The 25191-nt window shown below is 36.3% G+C and overlaps 2 protein-coding genes across 3 annotated transcripts in view; both read right to left on the bottom strand.

Annotated features, from left to right (window-relative positions):
• The window catches only part of LOC126699034 (disease resistance protein RUN1-like), a 42474-nt gene extending 23480 nt beyond the window's left edge, over positions 1–18994 (bottom strand). For both annotated transcript variants that reach the window (XM_050396578.1, XM_050396579.1), the window contains exons 1-6: positions 18861–18994; positions 18165–18702; positions 13640–14732; positions 13235–13510; positions 12103–13134; positions 11325–12020 (exon numbers count right to left, since the gene is read on the bottom strand). In XM_050396578.1, the coding sequence (XP_050252535.1) occupies positions 11445–12020; positions 12103–13134; positions 13235–13510; positions 13640–14732; positions 18165–18673 (3486 nt within the window). In that variant the 5' untranslated portion in view covers positions 18674–18702; positions 18861–18994 and the 3' untranslated portion in view covers positions 11325–11444. The remainder of the gene's footprint in view (positions 1–11324; positions 12021–12102; positions 13135–13234; positions 13511–13639; positions 14733–18164; positions 18703–18860) is intronic.
• Positions 18995–21189: 2195 nt separating this feature from the next.
• On the bottom strand, positions 21190–24573 carry LOC126700662 (uncharacterized). The gene is made up of 3 exons (XM_050398872.1): positions 23509–24573; positions 21802–23331; positions 21190–21528 (listed from the first exon to the last, which is right to left on the bottom strand). The coding sequence occupies exons 1-3, from the start codon at positions 24571–24573 to the stop codon at positions 21190–21192; spliced, it is 2934 nt and encodes a 977-aa protein (XP_050254829.1).
• Positions 24574–25191: the final 618 nt, after the last annotated feature.

The raw sequence follows: 25191 nt of genomic DNA, 5'->3' as shown, positions 1-25191 counted from the left end.
ATACTCATGCTTCTGGATAAGATAATTAAATTATATTGAAATCAAATCTACACAAAATGGATGATATTTTTTTTTTTTTTTGTTGCAGTAGCCCTTCAAAAGAACAGTAGTGTTGCAAACGCAAGGATGAATATAAGGGGAAAATAAAAAAGGAGAGAGATTTAGGATACACGGAAGCATTCAAAACACCAAAATTTATAGAAAAACATCATCTTTGAACTAAACAAACCTGCAAACAACATCTGTCAAACTCCTATCATAACTGCTGCCATTAACTGCTTATGAAAGTGGGTCATCCACACGGTAGAAATGCAAGTAATTCTATCATTGTCATAAGAAATCATGAGTCTGGATTATTTCTAAATCCATTTTCTTGCTGAAATTTTCATAAAAAGTGTGAAACTTACATTTTATTGAGAATCATACCACTAAAAAATAAGTAAATAAAAAATATTTAATAAAAAGGCTCCGCATGATTTTTGGAACATGTATTAGAAGACTACTTGTTATTGTCAATTAATGTTGACAAATGATTACACCTAACAGGAAGATTAAGGGAGACCAGTGAAAAGAACTCAAGTTCTACAAAATTGAGTAACTCTGCAAATAACTCGCTTTATGATGTCGCCATTTATATGCAAGCCATTACACACAGAAATTGCATTCTTGAGATATTCTACTGCAAATAACAGAGTACTATGTTATTTGTTCGGTTTTGTGCGAGGTAGCCATATACAGTTGGATTCCTCTTGGACTGCATCTGGACCAGTCCAAATATATGGGCTGGGTGGGTGCATGTGTACAATGTAACTCGATTTTCCAAATCTCGAGGAATTTGATTTCTTGTGAGTGTCCACTGCACAGAACTCGATTCAAGTAGAATCGAGTATTGTCGCAGGCCTACCTTTAAACTTCGATTCGTCTTGGACCGCATCTGGACCAGTCCAAATACCTGGGGGCCCATAAAAATAACTCGAGTTCTGTATAATCGAGTTATTTGAAATTAACTCGTTTTCTGTAACATCGAGTTATGAGAAAGCCGTTCCACCATTAACTGGATTCTTGTTATTTGTGCTACACATAACTCGATTTACGGACAGTCGGTTTATGTGGAAGCCCTTGTGCTGAAAATTTGATTGCATTTAACTCGATTATAGTAATATCGAGTTATATGGACATTACACTCTATTACCCATTTTTATTAACTCTTCCCCAGTTCTGCAGAACTTGCAGCTGTCCGAAATTACATCTTCGATTGCTCTCGCTTCATCCGGCTAGAACCCACAATTTCCCGCGCAAATTCGTCGAGGATTTTACATAGTAAGACTCTTTTAACGGTTGCTGTCTTTGAAATTACACATTGTTGGTGCATTATTCTCAAATTTTGCATTTTGATGCTTCACACTTCTATGTCTATGTCTATGAAGATTGTGATGAAATTGGGTGTTTGCCTAGTCAAATGCATTGTTGTTAGTAAGGTTGCCTATGTCATAGGTTGTCTTCCTTCCACAAAATGAACTTGCCAGTGGCTCCATATGTGTGTGGTATAGATATATGCTGGTTGTATGTCTGAACTGTACATTGTGCAATTTATTTTCTGTTTTTTGTAGAAGCTGGTGAAACTTACTACATGTAGCTACGATGGTATGATATATGTCAGTTCCTAAATCCACTTGTATGTTTCCTATATGATAAGACTTCTGTTATATACTCTAGGTCTCTAACTTCAAATTATTGACTCGGACCAAAATGCATTACAATTATTGCACCAACTAAACAACCCGTGAATAAGAATATTTGGTTTTCATTGTGTTGTTGTAAACTGCTCTAGACAGTATATTGTGTGCATGATTTTCTACACATGGTAGCTGGTTACTCTTCAATTTTTGTTCTCTGCTTCAAACTTCATTTTGGTTCTGTTTTTGTGTCAGCTGATCGTGTTTGCACTACTGACCATCGATTAGTTATGGGTCCGAAGAGGACTAAGAGGGGAAAATGCAAAGCTGCATCCGAACCTGAAGTGGTGTTTGATCAATTAAGGTTCCTCACGCCAGAAAATGAGCAAACCTTTGAAACCTTGATTAAGCGTAGGCGTATTTGGGGAGAAAGGCAAATCAATTTACAGGAGCTGCATCCTTTTGTTCGTGAGAATCTACAGTCTAGGCATTGGCTGTCCCTATGTACAAACATACAACCCCCTCCAGCTGACTTGATTAGAGAATTCTATTCGAATCTATCGGTGCATGAGGATCTTGGTGGTCACAAGGTGGCATCGTCCATACGTGGTGTACCGTTTACAATAACTAGGGAGCACGTATCTAAAGCCCTTGATGTACCTATAATTTGTACACCTACTTATCCAAACTCTATGTCTCCTCGTATTGATGATGTTATGGATGTTCTTTGTGGACGATCAAACATTCGGGATTCTGGCCGAAGTATTAGCTCAAGTGAGTTGACTGAGCTTAATTATATCTTCTTTAGGATAGCTTGTCACAATATTTTCCCTATCTCTCATATCCATACAATCCCTGTAGACAGGTGTATCTTGCTTTACGCCCTTGTCACCAATAGTTCCATTTGTTTTCCTTCCCTTTTCATCGAAACCATTGTCAAGGTGCGTAGGAGCAAGTATAAGAGGCATGCTTTGTTTTTCCCAGTTCTCATCCATAGGGTCCTCAAATATTTAGGATTAAAGAACTTTCCTTCCCACGAGTTGGTTCACATCCAAGCCCCTATAGGAGCCAAATTTCTGAAACAGCGAACTGCCCAAAAGAAGGTTGTCGACCTCAGTGTTGGTCCATCCAACAGACCACGAGTACGGTCTACTACTGGAGATGTTCAAGATGAGGACATGCATGGGGATCCCACATCTGTTGTTGCCGAGGATGGTGATGATGAGATAGATGTTGACACTGTTGATGCAGCGCATACATGCCCTCTTCCTCCCTCTCATCATGCTATGATGGAGACCATTATGACGACTCAGGCAGCCCATGGTCAGCTTCTACATGGTCTTCTTGCCGAGGTTGGAGCTATGCGAGCGGACTTAGCTCACTATAGACGTCTTGTTCCACCTTCTACACCATCTGACTCTTGATGATTCCCATTGGGTATTGTACCCAAGGGGGGGACGATTTTCAGTTCGTGGTTGCTATAACATATTTGGAGAATTGTATGACAGTTCTATATTTTTTTATTTTAGTGGCAATTTGAAGAACATGGTATCCGTTGAAAGTAATTTGATATATTAATATGATGGTTAGTTTCATGCCCATCGTTACTATCATTAGTATTATTGAAATGGATGTAATGGTCTAAGAATTTTTTATGTTATTATGTGATTCTATATAATATCAAGTAGATCCAAGTCTGTGTGTAAATAACATTTATTTCATAATTCTGTACGACGCTCACGTGTTTTTAGATTATAGTAATTATTAATACAAATGGAAGGTTTTGTGAAAGCACAATTCGTTTACAGGTTTTGATATTAACGATGAACCACCTAGGAGATTTTCCTTGGAACAATGGCTGAAGCTATATCTTGACTTCAGGCAACTATTTTTATTGGAGGTTTTGCTGAGCTTACATGTATTTTCCACTAATTGGATATTTTTGTCGATCTTAAATCAGCAATTATATTATTCTGAATTTGATCCTCGCCTGGACTATTCCTCATGCATCATATTTTCATTACAAAATTTATTGATGAAACCTTGCAGTGCAGACTCGTCGAAAAAGATAAAAGCGACACTTGGCATGACCTCATTCACTCTAGCATTAGGTCTAACGGATTTTTTTTAATCAAATATGAGGAATCCAAACCTGAAGTGGTTTGCTCTTCCCATGTATATTAGATAACAGTGAGCTGAAGATAATAAACATCGTGAAGTTTAAGTATGTTGTGAAGGACCAACCACGATTAAACAGATATAACAGTGACCTCAAGCCACTAACATCAAAGTTCTAAGAGCAAAGTGGTGCTTTCAACCTGTAAATTATTATGGCACGCGTTTGTTTGAGAGCTTAGTTTCAGGGTTGAACATGGTTTTACCTATATGCAATCTCTTCTAACCAACAGTCACGAATTATGGGAAGAGCGTTTTGACTACCATCCTTGAAAATGACCAACGACAATGACTAATGATGTTTAAGATTTTGTAAAGGTAAAGTCCACAATTAAACAGATATAACCAGGAGCTCAAGCCACCACCAACATCTACGGTATAACAGATGTGGTATTCAGACCAAATTGGGCCTCGCTTCGAACCGACAAGTCTTTGACCACGATGTTTGATCGAATAGTCGAGTAAGTAGGTATTCCCTCAAATGCAGTCTCACATCAATTGGCTACGATTACAAGAGAAAGTACACTTGTACATGACCTATGGCGCTACGTAATTTGTAAGAGTGATGGTTCTGAGACCAAAGTGATGCTTTTAACCTGTAAATGTTTAATGACCAAAGATAATGAACACCGTCATATTTACACACCATCATGTTTACAGACATTCAAAATGACCAAATCACAGAAAACACTGTGATCTTCATAATTTATTTTGGGAAAGACCAAACATAATTAATAAATTAATATTGCGAACTTGCTGGTGAAAGACAAAACACAATTAATATAGCGAAGTTTGAAGGTGACCAAGTTCCAACTCTAAACACACGTCACCAGCCTGCTTCTGTAGCACCAACTGTAGTCATATCAAACTCCTTCAATCGCAGCACATGTGCCAACAGACGCTGCTGCTTAGTCAAGTCATGTTCGGTGCTCTACACGATGTGGATACCCAATTCGACACTGTTTCACACCCACACTCACGTGAATACAGAATTGTGAAATTGGATGCACAAATGTCTCATTTACATCTACTGTTGCAACTACTGCCCACCTTTGATGTGACATTAGGAACATTTAAAATCTTGTTCATATAGTGTTTTTCCTGAAGGGTTTGACATGACAGGCCCTAATAAGTGAAATTGTAATGCCTGGACCGTGAAATGAGGTTATAAATGCACCAGTGATATAATGTTAACTTTCTACCCCGCTAACTTCGTAGATTGATTAAGCTATGAGTCGCAATGCCTCAACATCAAATCGTACAATGCGAAACAAGTTTGGACCTACTTCAACAAATGCATCATCACAAGTTCCAACAGATCAACAACTACATACATACACAGACCACTATGGAGGAAAATGGGTTGGAAAGAAGAGAGATTTCGTTAATATGCCAATATACACGTATGAGAGTCTTGGAAGCGTCGGACACATCATGGTCGGCAAACCTACAAAACTAAGTACAGATACCACCGCAATAGAGTTCACTATAGCAGAACCACCATGGTCAACCCTATACGAGAAGAGGTGTGAGTTAGAGGTGTATTGTCGATGGCACGGGTTACGAGTTCCTAAGGCACGCTCTGCCGAGTTACCTAGAGATGAACCTGCCAACATACTTGCTCGTCTTGAACAAGAGAACAATCAAATGCAAAGGCGACTAGACCGTTTTCACGCAATCCAAAAAGCTAGGAAGCATCTAAAGGGGAAGGCGCAAGAGCGAGCCATGAAGTCTATTAATGAAATTACAGCGTTAGATGATGAAACAGATATTTCAGACTTCTCAGATTCAAGCAATGATGATTTCCAAAAATTTCTACCTACGAACATTAGACGTTGTTGTTAATGTCTACACATTATGTGCAATACATGATGTTATTGTTAATGTGTGACAAATGATGATTATGTATGTTCAACTTTTGCAACTCTAAAGATTAACTGTTTATTACTTTTGGCTAAGTTTATGTGAAATCACTTTCTCATTTTTTTCATACGTGTTCTTTGTTGCTACATTCAAGTAATGTGGGTCATGGACGAACAATGTCCTTTGCTTTGTAATGTAGGGAAAACCTTAGGAAGTGAAATGCCTCCAAATTATATTTATTGCACATTACTTGTAGGAAAATTTAATAGATTCAATACATACAGACTGATCCAAACCACATAGACCAACCGCGCATATGATTCAATAATTCGAATAATTCTTTTATATGAGTTCTTTGAGTCACGATATAATATGCACGTATCTGTGTATCTTAGTTCTAATAGTGTCCTACTTTATATAGATACATTACATAAAGACTCGTCCAAACCAGACTAACCACTCACTCACTGAAAATCCATATGGCTCACCCAACACACTCTCACAACGATATTTGGTTTGCTTAAAAATAGAGTAAAGGCCTAAAAGCCTGATCAGCCTTTGAAATATTTCATTCAAGTTATTGGTTTGTTGTAGCATTGCTTGAAAGCTCCCTAATATTGCAATTGTGATGATCGGAAGCCATTGATGTAAAACTTGGAAGCATAGTTTTCTTCATGTAATTTTACATTGATGTTGACAAAATGTAACTACATTTTCTACCTGCAAAGACTCCCTGAAAAGTTTGTAGGGAAACAGGGGGATAAAACTCAAGCCACTGTTGCTACACTCACTGCTCGTAATACTAGCATTTGGCAAGTGAGGTTGGAAAAGGCTAACACAGCTCGGCACTGTTCGGCGAAGTCATGTTCGCAGTTCTGCATGTGCTGCTCAACAACTCGACGGTAATGAACCCTGTCCAGTCATATCATCCATGCTCACGTGAATAAACAGATATGCAACATTTTGCAATGCACTATTTTCAAGGATGCAGAGGACCCTTCAAAAGTGTAAGCAAATTTTTGGGGGTAAGCTGTCCATCATTGCTACACTTGATTGATGTAGTTCTGCATGTGATACTCAACATCTCGAAACTATTGAACCCTGACCACACGTACCCATCCCCACTCACGTGAATACACATATGTGCAACCCTTTGCAATGCACCGTTTTCGAAGAGGCAGAGCATCCCTGAATTGGCTATGCATCAATTTTGGGTGTGAGCTGTCCAACATTGGTACACAGATGTTGTTTGTAGTGCTACATGTGCTGCTTAACAGCTTCGCACTGTTCAACCCTGTCCAGTCAATACACAGATATGCCTTCTTTTGCAATGCACCGTTTTCAAGGATGCAGAGCATGGCTGAAAAGTTTATGATACATTGAACACAGCTCAGTACTGTCTCAACAAGTCATGTCAGATGAAGCACAGGAATTCTGAATAGTTTTGAACAAGACATACCAAACTGGTCAGAGAAATAAACCATAGTACTGATCAAAGTCCCTAATTAAATATAAGCATAAACATCACTAGTTTAAATTTTAAATAGGTTATCCTTGTCCAAACTCTGATGGTCAACCAAGTGAAATATTGAGACACTAATCACAACAGGAGTCCTTTCGATCACCTCATTGGCAGTGACATCTCCTTTTTCTAAATTATTGTCTTTCGAAAATGCAACCCAGCCTTCCCCGAATCTCATTGCTTAATAGGTTTTGATGGAGGGTAATAGCACAAGACATTGATGTGTGACAAATTGCTTCCCAATAATATACTTGCTTCCCATATATGTTTCCAAGCCATATTTAAGAGAACATCATAATCACATTATGTATAAAGGCTCACCATATTATGTGGCCACGAGATACCCATGAAAGAAGGATTTTTAGGCTTCAATTTTTTGGCTGCTTGGATTGCTCTCTCTCTCTCTTCCTCTGGACATAATCTGTAATTTTTTAAGAACAAACTTTTCTCTGACTTCATGTTTTATGGGTTTGTACATTAAGGAAGAAATGTTTGTATGATCTTCATCTAAGTTTTTGATATTTTTACCTGATGATCTTCCAATTTACAATTCTTCCTACGTGGATATTGAATCTCAATGGCAGTCTTATCAAATATAACAATATGGAAGCTTGAATTTCCTTCATATCTGAAGACTAAAAAATAACCATAACAGATAGAATGGTATTCAGCGAAATCCTGCCAACCATTACAAAACCTAATGTTGTTATCAGCTTTCTTCAATCACACTTGCCAAATTCCACCATAGGGAGCAATGACTGTAGCTACGGTGGATAGCTCAGTATTGTTGAACCCTGACCAGAAGTACCCATCCACACTCACGTCAATACACATAGCAACGCAGAAAATTTTGTGCATCAATTTCGAGTGTTATTGGTCCTATTGCTACATTGATGTTCGTAGTGCTGCTCAATAGCTTTGCACTATTGAACCCTATCCAGTCATATCACCTACACGCATCCGTGGAGGAGTTCCAACTCAGTTCCAACTCGATATTCCAGGAATCGAGTTACATTGAAACACTCCACCTGACACCTGACACAGCTATGCATCCTTTTGCAATGCAGCATTTTTAAAGGATGTACCTATAGCATCCCTGAGAAGTTTATGATACATTTAACACAGCTCAACATTGTCTCGTCAAATCATGTCAGATGAAGCACATCAATGTTGAATAGTCTTCACGTGAATAAATACGCAACCTCTTTTGCAGTACACATCACCAGCCCGCTACTGTAGCACAAGCTATAGTGTAACTCGACAGCTACCTCAACGAATCACATGCACCAACAGACGCCACTGAAAAATATACTGTCAACTCATATCATCTTTATTCACGTGAATACTTATACTCACATCCACCTGAATACTTGCCCTTGCAAAACCCCTATATAAAGTCCCATTTACATCTACCCTTGCAAAACATCTACACATACCGAAGTCCCATTTACATACATCTACCCTTGCAAAACTTCTACACATACCGATCTAAAGTCACATTTTCCAATGTCAATGCGTAATTGGATGCTACCTCGTTTTCCAAATAACTATAGAACGCAAAGAGATTCTGACGAGAAGGAATACTATGCCGGATTGCAACAGGAGTGGGACTTTCGCGTGAACGAGTCCAACGCTCTGCACAATGATCTCCTGCAAATCGGAGCGCCTCTTGTCGAGCGTAGCTCGCTCACACTGCCACGACAAAACATGCACCAATATGAGCGTGCAGTGACGAAAATAAAAAAAGAAAACAATCTTATGATACTTCGTAGGTCCAGGTATCATATGCTACAATTGGCGGAGGAGCAAGCCGTTGCAACAAACAGGCAACTCACTCCGGCAGAACGTAACAATGTCCTCAACTACGAGGACTACCTATCAGAATGAATGCCACTGTGGTGTGTGTGTGTGTGTGTTATGTCTATGGTTAAGTTAATAATGTTAGTGTAAGTTATTTTATGTTTTCTGTGTTATGTCGTACGTGCTTATTGAAAAACATCATGTGTGAGAATATTTGACTTTTATGACTTATGTGAGAATAATCTACATTACGAATAACGTGCATGCTTCTCATAATCAATAATAAGGTTTACATAGTACAAATGCAACCATACATATAACACATAGTTAAGCAAAATAGTTCTCCAACAAAATCTAATTACACCACGACACAACACGATTACTCCTCATCTGACATCTCCACGTCTGACTGATAAATGGGATCAGCAAGAAGTGATTGCATGAACTGTGCATGCTCGTACCACCCTTCCTGCACTGACTCTCGAATCTCAACTTGGGTCCGATATCGATTAAGACGTATCTTCATTCGATTATTTTCTTCTCTTATGCGGTTCAATGCTTTACGAAGTTCGTCGATGCTGTCTCTGGGCATTTCTGATGCGAGTCGCCGAGGCACTGGCAACTTAAAACCAACCAACTCATCATAAAACATTTGTTGTTCACGAAATAACCAAGCCCACTCCTGTCTCATGGTATTGTGAACGTAAGCACTATTTCGCAAATTCGGATTGATTGGATAGCTGAACTCATCTTCCAATACCCAACAACGACCCATAGCAGTGAACACATCATGAGGCCTATACAGTTGTGGGTTGCCAGAACCAGACATTGACACTGAATACAATAACACCAAATGATCAAGTTAACAGTGTGTATCAACTGTTGCTAAATAATGTAATCCTGCATAGAATGGTATACAACAAAGACATTCATAAACAATAGACATTGTTGGTAATGTCTACACATTGTCTTCAACACTAAATGTTGTTGTAAATGTCTGACCAATGATGATTATGTGCAATACAAAATGTTGCTATAGTAAAGAAATTATTTCATTCTCTTCTCACCAACGTTTACTACAACAAATAACCAAAATCACACCAATGTACTTACTTCACATTCATTCAACCTAAAAAATCAAAATTTAGTACAATATCAAATGAACATAACATTGCCCTAAAATTGTGATGTGAATTTTTTACCTGCGGTGATACAAATTTCAATTGAGTTTGAAGAAACCTGCTGTTGATCCGTGGAGGAGTTCCAACTCAGTTCAGCAGAAAGTCCTCAGTTCAGCAGAGAGCAAGGCACACTGAGTGGGAGAAGGTGTGCAGAAATTATAAGAGAATAACTCGACTTTACGGATATCAAGTATACTTTATAACTCGATATTCCAGGAATCGAGTTACATTGAAACACTCCACCTGACACAAAGACAGTACGAAATCAGGGTTTATAACAGTATAACTAACTCGATTTTTAACTAATCGAGTTATGTAGAGATTCAAAACAAAAAATGCCAGCAGTGCGGGAAAAACCTGTGTATAACTCGATACTTAAATAATCGAGTATTTCATATAACTCGATTTTAGTATCATCGAGTTACAAAAGAGGGGCATTTCCCTATTTAGTTTCAGAATGAGGGCACAAAGATGTTTAATTTCCGAAAAAAGGGCATTTGCCCATTTTGGCCCTATAAAATGTATCACGGGGAAACAAAAAACAAAAAAGAAAAAAAAAAAATCTAATAACAAAATGCAGAGGAAAAAGATGTTAATGGGAGAAATGAATTTCAATAATATTAAGGTCTCACCCATGCCTTTCTATGAGCATCACATGGGATGATCAAGTGTAAGACATTTTCCTAACATTGCAGAATAATGGTAGCACATGGCTTAAGGCCATTTAGTAATATTACTATTCAATACTATCTATTATTCACAATATTTGTTGATTTTCATTAATGAACTTGGAACTTTTTGAACGTTGACTTCAATCACAATCATAAATTCATGGTGCCTGCCTCTTGCATCTTCACCTAATTTGTTGATTTCTATAAGTGACTTTATTAACTTTCCAAACTTTGACTTCAATTGCAGTTATAAATTCTATAGAATTCTAGTTTATTCATTTCGAACTTGTCCAAGCAAGAATTGAGCTTATTGTGCTTGTGGACTTCTAAAATGAGGACAACCTAGAAGCATAAAAAGAAAACAACATGACATAATCAGGAGAGAAAAAAATACTGTGAACTTGAATTAAGAAGAAAGGTAGTGACACTGACTTACAAGTAATCAAGAGAAAAAATAGTTGATTACTGCCAATTGCTTAGCTCTTCACCACATTCCTTGTACAGACTTGACTCCTCACAATCAAATTTACCATGGGCCATAAATTCAGGAACTCTTTCAATCCTTTTGGTTACCTTCCACCACCACTTCTGAATTGTCGAAAAAATGATGGGGAATATCCAAGCCATTGTAAGGAATGATGTTGTTGTTGCTACACTCAGCCATAGTCCGATTAAGGTCTTCAATGTCTTTCTTGTATACCACACGCAACCCACATTTCTTCACCAAGATTAAAGGTGTGTTATCATATTTAATTCCAATCTCACAGAATCCATTTGCATCACATTCCCAAAATGATTTTCTGTCCTCATACGGGTAGCATTGAGGAAGACAATAATCTAGGCAAATATGATCTGATAAACCAACAGTTCCATTAATGCTTAGTCCAACAAACCAATGTTCTCCATTGACTGTCAAATGGCCATAACTTGGCTTTTCATGGTAAATTGGGTGATGTGGACGAGAACAAAATACAACGCAAACAGCAATTCCTATCCATTCATTACACAAACGAGAAAAAGGTTCCATTATATTCATTTCATTCCCCATACATTGATGGCTAAACCACTTCGGAATTTCACTTCCAGGAAAAATAATATCATATATATTATCTTGATATCTAGGAGAGAGTCCCTGAAACATATAAAGCAATATGCTTAGAACCATGAGAGAGAGAGAGAGAGAGAGAGAGAGAGAGAGAGAGAGAGAGAGAGACCTTGGGAGACTTTTTTATCACTGCATAAAACAAGTCAATGAAGCCTTGATTGTCAGCCAGTTTACTGCAATTTGAAAGACTAAGTTCTGGCTCACACGAAGAATTTGGTTTCAATAGATTTGATACTGTTTCTAGTGAGGAACAACCGTTTCCCCATATATAAGCTATACTTAATGGAAGCTTCGGAAATGTTCGAAGACTCGTGCAATTCGTCAGGTACAAATGTTTTAGAATAGATAGTTGACTAATGCTTTCTGGAAGGTCACCAAAATTATTTCCACTTAGATTTAAGTCTTGCAAAGAGAATAAGCAACCAATATCATTGGGGATTGCCTTGAGATTGCAATAACTTAAATCCAATGTGGTCAAAGAAGACAAACCAAATAGAGAAGACGATAGCAAGCCCATGGGATCAAAACTTCTTGACATTGAATAAAAAGGGATGAGTTGAAATCCACAAAAAACTATTTTTCTAAAAATTTCGAAAAGAGCATTAGAAGAAGGCATTTGTCCATTCACATCAAGCTCCTCAACACTTTCTGCATTTCCCAAGTTCTCTAGCAGTTTTGAGCATCCGGAAAGATTGAGATCTTTAAGCGACTTTATATTAAAAAAAGTGCTAGGAAGAGACATAAGATTTTTGCAATCTCTTACATTCAATGAAGAAAGGCCAGTCAAATTTCCAATTGATGTGGGTAGTTTTGTAATAGCAGTACCATCCAAGTAAAGTTCTAATACACGTTCCATGTTCTCCCCAAATTCTGGAATTCTTTTTAAATTTGAGCATTCAGAAAGAATAAGGATCTTAAGAGACTCCATTTCAAACTTTCCTGAAAGACTTCTAAGGTTTTTGCAACCTTTTAGATTAACAAGAGTAAGCTTTTTGTGAACTCCAACTGATGGATGTATCTCTCGTAAATTTGTACAGTCTTCAAGAACCAATTTCTCAAGAATTGGGATTTTGGTGAAGTCAGGGGTTTCAAAAAATTTTAGAGAGCTTTTCAAGTTGATGAATTTCAACATCTCACAAGACTGTAAAAAGCCAAAAAGACATAAAACAATTTTTAGCTTCCAAAAATCTTATAATTTAATGAAACTATTAAAATAAAAGTTGTAGAATGGTATGTATTACCTTTGTTCCTTTCCAAAGTCGTTCAATGTTGCTACAACACATGTGAAGTTCAACCAACTCATTTGGTTGGAAACTTGCTGGCAAAGATTTCGAAGGATACCCACTCCAATCAAGAAATCCTAAGTAATTAGGAAGATGTTTGGGATCATGGCTAAGCTGAAAATTTCCAATTGTGAGGAACTTCAGACGATGCATCTTTGAAAAGGATTTAGGGTCCCAATGTGCCTCTTTTGGTTTGGGTAACTTTAAGACTATGCCTTGAATTGTTTCTGTTCCCTAATAATCATAAACAAAAGGGATTAGTGAATTGCAAAATGCATAATTACCAAAACTACTTTATGTTAAAGTATGATGAATAATGTAATTAATAAGCTATATTTTTGGGTTCTTTCAATAACCCCTTACCGTATTTTTTGTTAGCACATTGTCAATATCTTTATACAGCCATAATCTACTACGCTTTCCAGGGTCTTTAGGGCACTCTTTACAAACTATATCTCGACCCATTTCACGGAGTAAATCATGCATCCACAATTTATCGTCTTGAAATTTGATGAGACATTTATCAATAAGAACCCTTAATCCAATTTTTGGGTAAAGCTCAAGATGATCTAATATTGCTATAATAGTTTCTTGATTTATGTAATTCAAGAAAAATGCAATATGCAGGAAAATTTCCTTCTCTGTTTCTTGTAGTCCATCGAAACTTATTCGAAGTACATTGAGAATTTTTTCTTCAGGAAATTCTTTAAGCCTATCTAATTCACTTTTCCATTCATACGTGCTTCTATTGTACAGAAAGGAACCCAAAACCTCAATGGCTAAAGGAAGACCATTAGCATAATCTATAAAGGCTTGGGATAGCTCTAGATAATCTTCGGTAGGATGCTCTTTGTCAAAAGCTTTTGAATTAAAAAAATGAAAAGCTTCATCATAACTCAATCCTTCAATCTCATATATTCCATCAACTTTATGTGTCATTAGCAAATGCACATCTCTTGTTGTGATGATAACTCTACTACCTGGACCAAACCAATTGTGCTCCGCAACTAATTTGTTCAATTGGCCTAATTCATTTACGTCATCAAGAACAATAAGAATCTTTTTGTGACGTAACCTATTCTTGATCATGAGAATTCCATTATCAACATCTCTTACATTCATATCTCTAAGAATCAAAAGATCATTCAAAAGTGTTTGTTGTAACTGAAGCATCCCATATTTTTCACTGACTTCCCTAACATTAGCAATAAAACTACATGTTTCAAATTGTTTGGAAATCATATTGTAAACAGCTCTTGCTAGAGTTGTTTTACCCATTCCTCCTATCCCCCAAATTCCTATCATGCGAACATCATTTGACTCTATAGCTAAATGTGACATCAATTTCTCCACTCTGGAATTTATTCCTACTAGTCCCGTGGTATCTATTAAGAATGTATAACTGAGTTTATTAAATATCACTTTCACAATATCGTCAATAACTTCTGCCTCGGGCCTGCAATGAATAGAGAATAATAAGTAGTGAGTTTGAACCACGCATGATGGGACCCAAATTAGATAATTTTGCAGATATATAGTATTTAGTATAGTTGATTAAAACTGATATCCCAACAAATAAATGTATATACAACCTATAATGTAAAAATCTGAGTGTATTGTTTTGTTTAGTTTCCTTACTTAAGAAACCTAGGTTTAATTTGAGACATATGCAATATATACTCTATATTAAAATCTGAATATTAGCTAGATAAATATATATATATCTAACTTCATGCTACCTATGTTTCCATGTTTGGGTGGGTTTTGAATCTGATAAGTTTTTGACCTAGGATAGTATAAGCAAGAGCAACACCAGGATTTTTTTCCCCTTCGTTAACCCCCCCCCCCCCCCACCCCACCCCCAAAAAAAAAAAAAAAAAAAAAAAAAAAGAAGAAGAAGAAGAAGAAATTTTGAATTTAATATTTGCTTTATAACAAAATTTACTTAGGGTTCTACTTAGCTTAACTAGTAAAGTTTCTTATCGTCGAATAAGAGATTTAGGGTTCGATACCTATTTACCCCAAAAACTAATTGGTGTCTTCGTCTAATGATTAAAAAAAAAAAATCATTAAGAGTGGATGCTATATGTTAAAACTATATAAAAATAAATAAATAAAGAGGTCACTTTGTGTTCCATTGCATTTTATTTAGTTAAATATTGCCCATATGAAAATAATAAATGTCTTATAAAATGACAAAATGGTGAAGATCACCATTGCATTTTATCTTTTTGACAGTTGAGACTTGGGAGTGCAGTTATTTTTCTCTCACAATTGTTAGTGAGATTTTTTGTGAGTAATGTTATGTTCATAACATTTTCACAACAAATTTTAGGCAGGAATTTAATATTTTTTCCAGTGTGAGCTCACCACTAAATAAGGCAACTAGTTACAACTAACTACCTAGAATTTATTTTGAAATTATTGTTGTGGATGTAGCATTTCATTTTCTTTTGGTTAGTGTTGTCATTGAATGTAGGCATAGAGTTTGTCAAATTATGTTATCATTTGTGTCTAGTATTGCTTACCTTTTTCTTCACATGTTTTTCACAATAAATTAGTATTAGAATTTCTACTATTACAACAAGTGACTTATAATGAGTTTAACAGATTTTTTTTTTGACAGCTCTGTTTCCACGTACATATATTTTTGAAAATTCTCTCTCTCTCTCTCTCTCTCTCTCTCTCTCTCCCCATTTGCCAAATGAGTTAGTCAAAAACTAATAAAATTCCTTTCTTTTGAAGAAAAAAGAGAATATGATATTAAGTAGAACGGCCACTAGAATTTGTAATTGCTTCAAATTATTAGATTGTACATGAAGTAAGTGTTTTGGTTGGTCATTTCATGGTTAGTCTTTTCAGGGCTCCACAAAGTCCAAGTGCATCTCAAATTATTGATGCATAAAATATTTTCTATCATTAAAAGTTATAAATGTTATCAAGGAAAATATTTCATTTATATGTTAAAGAGCTTTATAACTCAATTAACACTTCTTCATATTTTCAATAGAGATGTTTAAGGTTCAAAATTTCAAATCTCCTTTCTACCACGGCAACTTTTGAACTATCAAAACATAAATATTTCAATTTTATCATTAAATTGAATAATAAACAGGTAATAAAAATAAAATAAAAAGTAATTTAAATTACATTGTGAAAATTGACTATTCAAGACTAAGTTTATGACATATACTTAAAAACTATGATAATTGATTAAAGTAACTTGAATTTTTTTTTTTTTTTTTTAAAGAGAGTTTTATCCTATGGCGTCCATTCCCGATAATAGCTCTTTATCATTAGATCAAGACATCAATTGGTTTTTGGGATAGGCGGAAATTGAGAATTTATTAATTGAGCTAACTGGAACCCAATTGAAGTTCTTTTAACTTTAAATAGTATAGTAAACGTCTTGAAGATTTGATAATAAAGTTTAGTTTAAACCAATTTTTATGAATAACTTTAATATATTTATAATAAGTCATATAACATAAGCATTTTGTGCGACATATAAAGCTCTTATATAGTGAAGCACAAGATACATATACAACGTGTATAACACATCTTTTTCTTTTAAAAAAAAAAAAAAATTCTTAGTGGCTATTTTCTTTTAGAAAGAGAAATTTTATTTGGCTAAATTTAGAGCCTCATCACTATGTCTATAATTTTACATAACTCAATTTTAAAGCTCTTTTTTAAAGATTTTTTTTTTTTTTTTTTTTTTGCCTAATTATAATAATTTTACATAACTCTTTTTTAAAGATCCTGAGTTAAGCTTAATAAGCGTTAGAAAGGGTTATATTAAAGTAGTTTGCTTAGTATTAAGTCAAGGAATAACATTGAAGAAATCAAGCTTGAGAGACTCGTTCTTGCAAACTACATACAAAAAGTTTACGAACCCTCGCTTAACATTCTATTGACCCAAACATAAACAAGTTTGTTCAATTGTGATTTTAGTAAGAAGTTAACTATCTTTTCTAGTCTAGGACTCTAGTGACTTAACCTAAATTTTCAATGTTACTCCTTGAATTGATACCAAGCAAACTATTTAAAAAGAGCCTTCTTTCATTGAGCCCATACAAAAAATCCTTCCCCACGCATTTACAACCTTGAGCCTAATTTGATTTATTGCAAAACCACAAAAGTTGTTAAGCATACTAGTGTGTTCATTAATTTTTCCATCAAAAAGGTTCTTTAGAGCATCAAAGTTCTGACTTCTGATAATTAGAAACAAGTACTTGTTCGTTCGTTGAGGAGATTTTTTTAGAAGAATATTAGAGTTTTGCAGCAACTACAATGGGAGGTGAATTCGCTGTTTTTTTTTGTTTTTTACTTCTTCACCAAATCTGTGTGCTCTTTACCATTTTCATTGCTTTTAGATTTTGGTGATACTTGTAGTGATTGTACAATAGATCAAATTTTTGACTCTGAACTTATATGAAATTTGATCATGGTCAACATGTTAATCCATTGTCTACGCTGTTGGGTTCTAAATCATATTTTTTAGTAATAATGTTTGGTATTATTCTTTTTTTTTTTTTAAAAAAAAACCGTCTTTATCATTTTTTTTTTCTCCCACTATCCAAAACTTGGGATTTATTCTGAATCTTCTTATTTAACAATTTTAACCTTATCATATTCTATACTTTAAATTCTATCATTTTATTTTAAACTATTTAATGAGATATTTCATGATAAATTAAAGGATGAAACCATCAAATCTTACCATGTTTATAGTAATATAAATTACCTATCATATATAATGTGGCGGATTTAACATAACATATATTATAGTCAAAATATCGTACTGTTGATAATGTAATTCATGGTATATATATAGGAAGGGCTATTTGAAACTTATAATAAATAAATAAATGTCAAGTTACATTACCTATCTTGTGAATACCAATGCCATCCAGAGAGAGTGGCCACTTCACTCAAAGCGGCTCGCCAAGTTTGCACCTTCTCTATGTTCTCCTTGAAACGTTCTTTATGCTTAGCAAAGGCTTGTGCAAAAGTTCCCATCTGTTTTCGTACATCAGATGGGTCCACTTCGTAAAATATAGGTAGAACTGTCATTTCTTTCTCTTTCATGCATTGAATGATCTTTGTAAGTTCTTCCAAGCACCATGTCAAAGATGCATAATTTCTTGAGAGAATAACGATAGCAAATCTCGATTCTTCTATTGATTTCAAGAGCTCCGGTGAAATAGATTTTCCTCTTTCAAGTTTTTCATTGTCTCTAAAGGTAAAAATACCTGAACGTTGCAAAGCAACATATAGATGACGTGTAAAACTATTACGTGTATCCTTACCTCTGAAACTAAGGAAAACGTCATAAATCCACCGTCTTGAAGAAGAAGATGACGATGTCAACAATGAGGCTCCTTGAGTACTCATTGAAGCCAATGGAAATATGTTGGTAAATCCTGAACCACAGTAAGGATAAAAGGAATTAGTAAAAAAACAATTTGAAGGATGTGTGTGGAAAGTAAAATAACTAGGGAAGAAGAATATGATTTAACATGGATTTTTTTGAGAAAAGATAAATAAAAGAGATAGATGTGTTTGAAAAGTGAAAACATACAGATTCAAGAAATTGCAGCAGTGGTTGTAATACTCAAAAGTAGCTTGAAACAAGGCTGCCTTCCAACCATTTCTTTTCCTTTTTTTTTTTTTTTCTTTTTTCTCTCTTACCAGACTGATTGATTATTCTTGAAAGCAGGTATTTATTTCCCACTAACAATAGAACCCCTTTTTATTCTCCTTCAAACAAAGTAGGTGTGCAAGTGGCCTTTTTTCTTCCAGGAATCGTCCTAGCAAGACAACGACAAATTACCCTCCAAATGAAAAGATAAACCCGGCCTCCCCACGTAATGACGCAATTGGTTGATCAAAAGGCTGAGCATTCACTAATCACACCCTTTAACTGTTGTGGCTCAAGTCAACAAATCTTTCTTTTTCATTTTCTTTTGTCAAAAGATGCCTTTCTCTTTTTCTTGAAATCTTCCAGTCAAAGGATGACTGGAAGTGATCAAATTGATAATAAAGTAAATAAATAAAGGCCATGAAGACTTCTTTTCTCATGGCAAAACAGGGTATGCAAGCATGAGGGGATCACTCCAAACCCACATTTTGTTTTTTAAACGTTTGAATATGTGAACTTAATTAAGCGTGTCCAGCAAATAGACTTGTAATTCCAACTTAGTTGTTGCTTGCCTTCTCAAAATTTATGGGTTCCGATTCTTCACCTACTATCGTTTGTTGATTTCCCAGTGTTTAGAGCTAGGCTTCTAGATTTGGATATGGAACAAGATGCACCTTCATATTTGTATTATTTTATTTGAACTATGAAATGAATCCATTTAAAATGAAGAGATTTTTTTTTTTTTTTTTTTGGGTTAAATAAATGGAGAGGATTCTAATATGCATCTAATACTGCTAGGTCATTAAAATTTGAAAAGATATGACACTATATATATATGGGTAATTCTACTGTACCCCCCTCTTTTTTTTGGGGGTACGGTACCCACTATTAGGCAACCTGCTATATCAGGTTACCAAAACATTACATTTGATGGTACCATCTTCACATTATGTAGTACTAACATCACATATTATTGTACTTTTGTCACATTTAGTGGTTTCCTTATTTTTTCTCACATTTGATGGTACTATCATCATATTGTGCAGTACTAACATCACATGTGATTGTACTTTTGTCACATTCGGTGGTTCTCTTATTTTTTCTCACATTTGATGGTACCATCCACACATTGTGCAGTACCAACATCACATGTGACTGTACTTTTGTCACATTTGGTGGTTCCTTTTTTTTTTTTTCACATTTGATAGTACCATCCTCACGTTGTGTAATACCAACATCACATGTGACTGTACTTTTATCACATTTGGTGATTCTCTTTTTTTTTTTTTCTCACATTTGATGGCACCATCCTCACATTGTGTAGTACCAACATCACATGTGATTGTACTTTTATCACATTCAGTAGTTCCCTTCTTTTTCTCACATTTGATAGTACCATCCTTACATTGTACAGTACCAATATCACATGTGATTGTACTTTTGTCACATTCGGTGGTTCCTTTATTTTTTCTCACATTTGATGGTACCATCCTCATATTGTACAGTACCAACATCACATGTGACTATACTTTTGTCACATTTGGTGGTTCCCTTATTTTTTTTTCTCACATTTGATAGTACTATCCTCACATTGTGTAGTATTAACATCACATGTGACTGTACTTTTGCCACATTAGGTGATTCCTTTATTATTTTTTTCACATTTGATGGTACCATCCTTACATTGTGTAGGACCAACATCACATGTGGCTGTACTTTTGTCACATTCGGTAGTTCCCTTATTTTTTTCTCGTATTTAATGGTACCATCCTCACGTTGTATAGTACCAACATCACATATGACTATACTTTTGTCACATTAGGTGGTTCCCTTATTTTTTTTTCCTCACATTTGATGGTACCATCCTCACTTGTGTAGTACCAACATCATATGTGACTGTACTTTTTTTTTTTTTTTTTTGTAGAAAAAGGAATAACATTAAAAACTAAGGAACAAAACCAAGATCAACACAATGTCTGTTACCATACAGACCTCGGCTATCAGCCTCTAGGACAGGAATAAGGTCCACACGCGAACCATTCCACAATACAAAATCCGAATCTAAGTTTAGCCCAAAACTTGCAAGCCAGTCAGCACTTTTGTTTGCTTCCCTATAGACATGTGATATAGTAGCTTGAGGGATTTGGTTCATCAAGAGCTTACAGTCATCCATTATTGAAGACACAATAGTGTTAGCTGCAGATTGATGAGTAAATGCATCAACTATGGCACTTGCATCTAACTCAATAGCCACGGCTTGAACATTCAACTACCGGCATAAGAGAAGGTCATCCCGCAACGCCCATAACTCAGCTGTGAAGCTGTTTGCTATGCCAATCCTTCTAGAAAACCCCCCAATCCAGCTACCATACTCATCTCGTAGAAGACCTCCACCACCAGCTAAGCCCGGGTTCCCCAAAGACGACCCATCAGTGTTTAATTTCAACCAGCCAATACAAGGTTTTTCCCAGCGCACCTGTTTCAAGATTTTCCGTTTTGTCACCAGCAGCTTGCCAGCACAGTGAAAGTATTCTAAAGCTTGGTAAAAGATGTCTTTGGCAATACTAGACTTTAAATTCTTGTTCTCAAATACCAGCTGGTTCCTACCCTTCCAAATAGTCCAAATAGCAAACATAAAAATTTGGTTCCAAGGAGCTTGACCTGAACTTCAAACACCTTTATCCCTACAATTAGACATGAGCCAGTCTTGCATGTTAGCCGAGAAGAAACTTGTGTCCAGGCAGCTAATTCCTAGCTGATGCCAAATAGTCTTAAGGACATGGCAGTCCCGAAGGGCGTGAATGATGGATTCTAGCCTATTATGGCAGTGGGGACAAATATTATCAACTTGCAGCCCCCTAGCTTGTAAACAATCTCTTACCCCTATACTGTGGTGCATGCACTTCCAAATGAAAGTTTTAATTCTCGGCAAAGTATCTAGCTTCCAAATCCACTTCCCTTGAAAGGCCGGATCAGGGAGAGGTTCGCTAGCAAGGAGATAAGCACTACTAAGATCAAAAGAACCTTTGGGAGAAGGTTTCCAAGCTAATTTGTCATGATTTCTTGCAACACACGAGAAAGGGGTAGCTTGAATCTCTCTTTTAACATCCTCAAGAATCTCTAATTGCAGCAAGTTCCAATTCCATCCTTCCAAACTAGCAACATCTTTAACTTCTAACAAATTAGACTCGGTGGTTAAGGGACCTTGGATGATATTTCTTAAGATACCTACCTTGGTCCAATTGTCATGCCAGAAGCTAAGGTTGCTATTATACCCCGGAACCCAAGTGATTCCTTTCTTGAAAACAGGTTCCCCTTTCTTCATACTCCTCCAAGTACGAGAGCAAGGAAGCCTAGCTTCATCTCTGGAATTTAAACACCGATTAGTACAATATTTCAGTCTCAACACTTTAGCCCATTGAGAATCTTTCTCCGTGTGAAACCTCCAATTTAATTTAGCAAGAAGAGCCGTGTTCCTTCCCTTTGCAGCTTGGATACTCAACCCACCTACATCCTTAGGGGTAGTGACCTTTTTCCATCCCACCCAGTGCATACTCTTCTTATTGGTTGAAGAGTTCCACAAGAAGTTTCGGTTTACTTGGTCTATGCCTTCTAAAATCTTTCCTGGGAGCTGGTTGCATTGCATAACATAAGCTGGGATGGTAGAAGGGGCTGCTTGGATCAGAACTGACCTCCCGGCCATGGAGAGGAGGTTTGCTTTCCATCCTGCAAGTTTCTTCTTCACCCTTTCCAACACAAAGTTAAAATCCTGGATTAGTTGCCCCAAATAGTCCATACACATAATAAAGATATACGGAGATAAAGGATCGCCTTGCCTAATCCCTCTAGTAGGATGAAAAGGCTCTAGAGCCCCTCCATTAAAGAGTAAAGAGGTGGAGACCGAAGAGATGCAGCTCATAATAAGCTCGATTAAATTCCTTGGAAAATTAAACCGGATCAACATATCCCTAATGAAACTCCACTCCAATTTATCATAGGCTTTTTCTAAATCAATTTTCAAAGCCATATAACCTCCTTTGCCCTTAGCTTTACCCATAGTGTGAATCAATTCTTGAACAATAATAGCATTATCCACTCCTCTTCTTCCCGGAACAAAAGCCGATTGACAAGGACCTATTAATTTATCCAAATAAGGTCTCAACCTCCCCACTATAATTTTAGTGACGATTTTGTAAACCGAATTGCATAAGCTAATAGGTCTATAGCTACTAATGGATTCCGGGCTTTGGATCTTAGGAATAAGGACAATACTTGTGTTATTTAAATAGTCCGGAATTTTTCTGCATAGGAAAGCCTTCCTAATCTCCTCTTTAACTGAATCCCCCACTATGGACCAGAATCTCTGGAAAAAACCAGCATGAAGTCCATCAGGACCTGGAGACTTGAATGCCTTAAGAGACCACAAGGCAGTGACTATTTCAGCATCTATCACCGGCTACTCTAAACTGTGCTTCTCCTCCTCCGTGAGACTACTTTGCCACCCCTGCCGGAGGTTATGATTCCAAGTAGCCTTGACTTGGCTAGTAGTATACAGCCTGATAAACCCCTCTCTAAAATGGTTCATTACTTCTCTTTCCTCCGTTAGCCAGTCCCCTACCTCGTTTTTAACCATGGTAATAGTGTTCCTTTTCCTCCTAGCAAGAGCAGAAACATGGTAGAAAGAAGTGTTACGGTCTCCCAACACCATCCAATTAATTCTAGACTTTAATGCCCACAACTCTGCCTCTTGATTCAGCACTACATCCAATTCTTTGTGAAGCTGATTTTCCAAATCAATTAGGGAAGATTGGGGGTTGGAAGCTAAAACCTGCTGGATTCCATTAAGCCTAGCCATTAATCTTCTTTTCTTCTCAAATATATTTCCAAACTGGTTTTTATTCCATATCATAGCATCTTTTGTGAATCTTACAATAGAAGTTGAAAGATTTTCATCCCGATTCCAAGCCTTAGTCACCACTTGAGGAAAAGAAGGGTCAGACAACCAGAAGCTTTGGAATCTAAAATGCCTATTAAGGAAATTGGTCTGTCTAGGAATAGTTTCAAGAAGAACAGGACAATGGTCGGAATGGCAACGAGTGAGGTGGGAGACCCTAGCTTCTGGATACAAGAGGCACCAACTAGGATTCATGAAAAACCTATCTATTCTCTCTTGAATGAGGTTATTCAACTCCCTTCTATTAGTCCACGTGTATCTGGGACCTGAGAATCCCAAATCCACCATATTGCACTTATCAAGACAATCTTTGAATAACAGGGATCTATATATGCTAACAGGCCTTCCTCCAAACTTATCTTCATCCAACAGGGGTTCATTAAAATCCCCAGCTATCACCCATGGTTTATTATGAAGATCAGCTACTTTAATTAAATTTTCCCACAAGGTATTTCTTTCAGCAATCCTAGGATTAGCATAAACAGTAGAAAAAATCCAAGAGAGTTTAGTAGCAAGTACCTTCACTTCCACATGGATTTCTTGCTTTGTATTTGCCAAATGAACCACCTCCACAATATCAGCATTCCAGAGCAGCCAAAGGCCTCCTGCGAACCCAATTGTTTCGGTATGGATGGCGCCATCAAAAGGAAGCCTATCCGATATTTCCTTCGCACGAGCTCCACCAAGCTTGGTCTCCATAATCACTAATAAGGCCGGATTATGATTCCGAGCTAGCTCAAAGGGATAATTTGTCACATTAGGTAGTTCCTTTATTTTTTTCTCACATTTAATGGTACCATCCTCATATTGTATAGTATCAACATTACATGTGGCTATATTTTTGTCACATTTGGTGGATCCCTTTTTTCTTTCTCACATTTGATGGCACCATCCTCACATTGTGCAGTACCAACATCATATGTGACTGTACTTTTGTTCACATCGGTGGTTCCCTTATTTTTTCTCACATTTGATGATTCCATTATCACATTTGGCAGTACCAACATCACATTTGATTATACATTTCTCACATTCATTGATACTTTAATAGAGCACTTACACGTATTAAACACAATGAGGTGGGGGTAGATTTTACTTCTAAATATATTAAATCTATTATGATTACTAGGTTAGTTAAAATCAAGAAGTATATCACTAATATATTGACAAGGGAAATATTCCATGTGTATACGCCACAATTTGTTTACTAAGAAATCACTTTTCCATAAATTCACATATGAAATAACAAAATTTACTAATTCTGTTTACGTGTGCCATAGATTATCCAAAGAAATCAGACCACCTACTTGCACTTGA

Source organism: Quercus robur, chromosome 9, assembly GCF_932294415.1.
Source record: "Quercus robur chromosome 9, dhQueRobu3.1, whole genome shotgun sequence".
Lineage (NCBI taxonomy): Eukaryota > Viridiplantae > Streptophyta > Magnoliopsida > Fagales > Fagaceae > Quercus > Quercus robur.
This window is presented reverse-complemented; position numbering and strand designations above follow the sequence as displayed.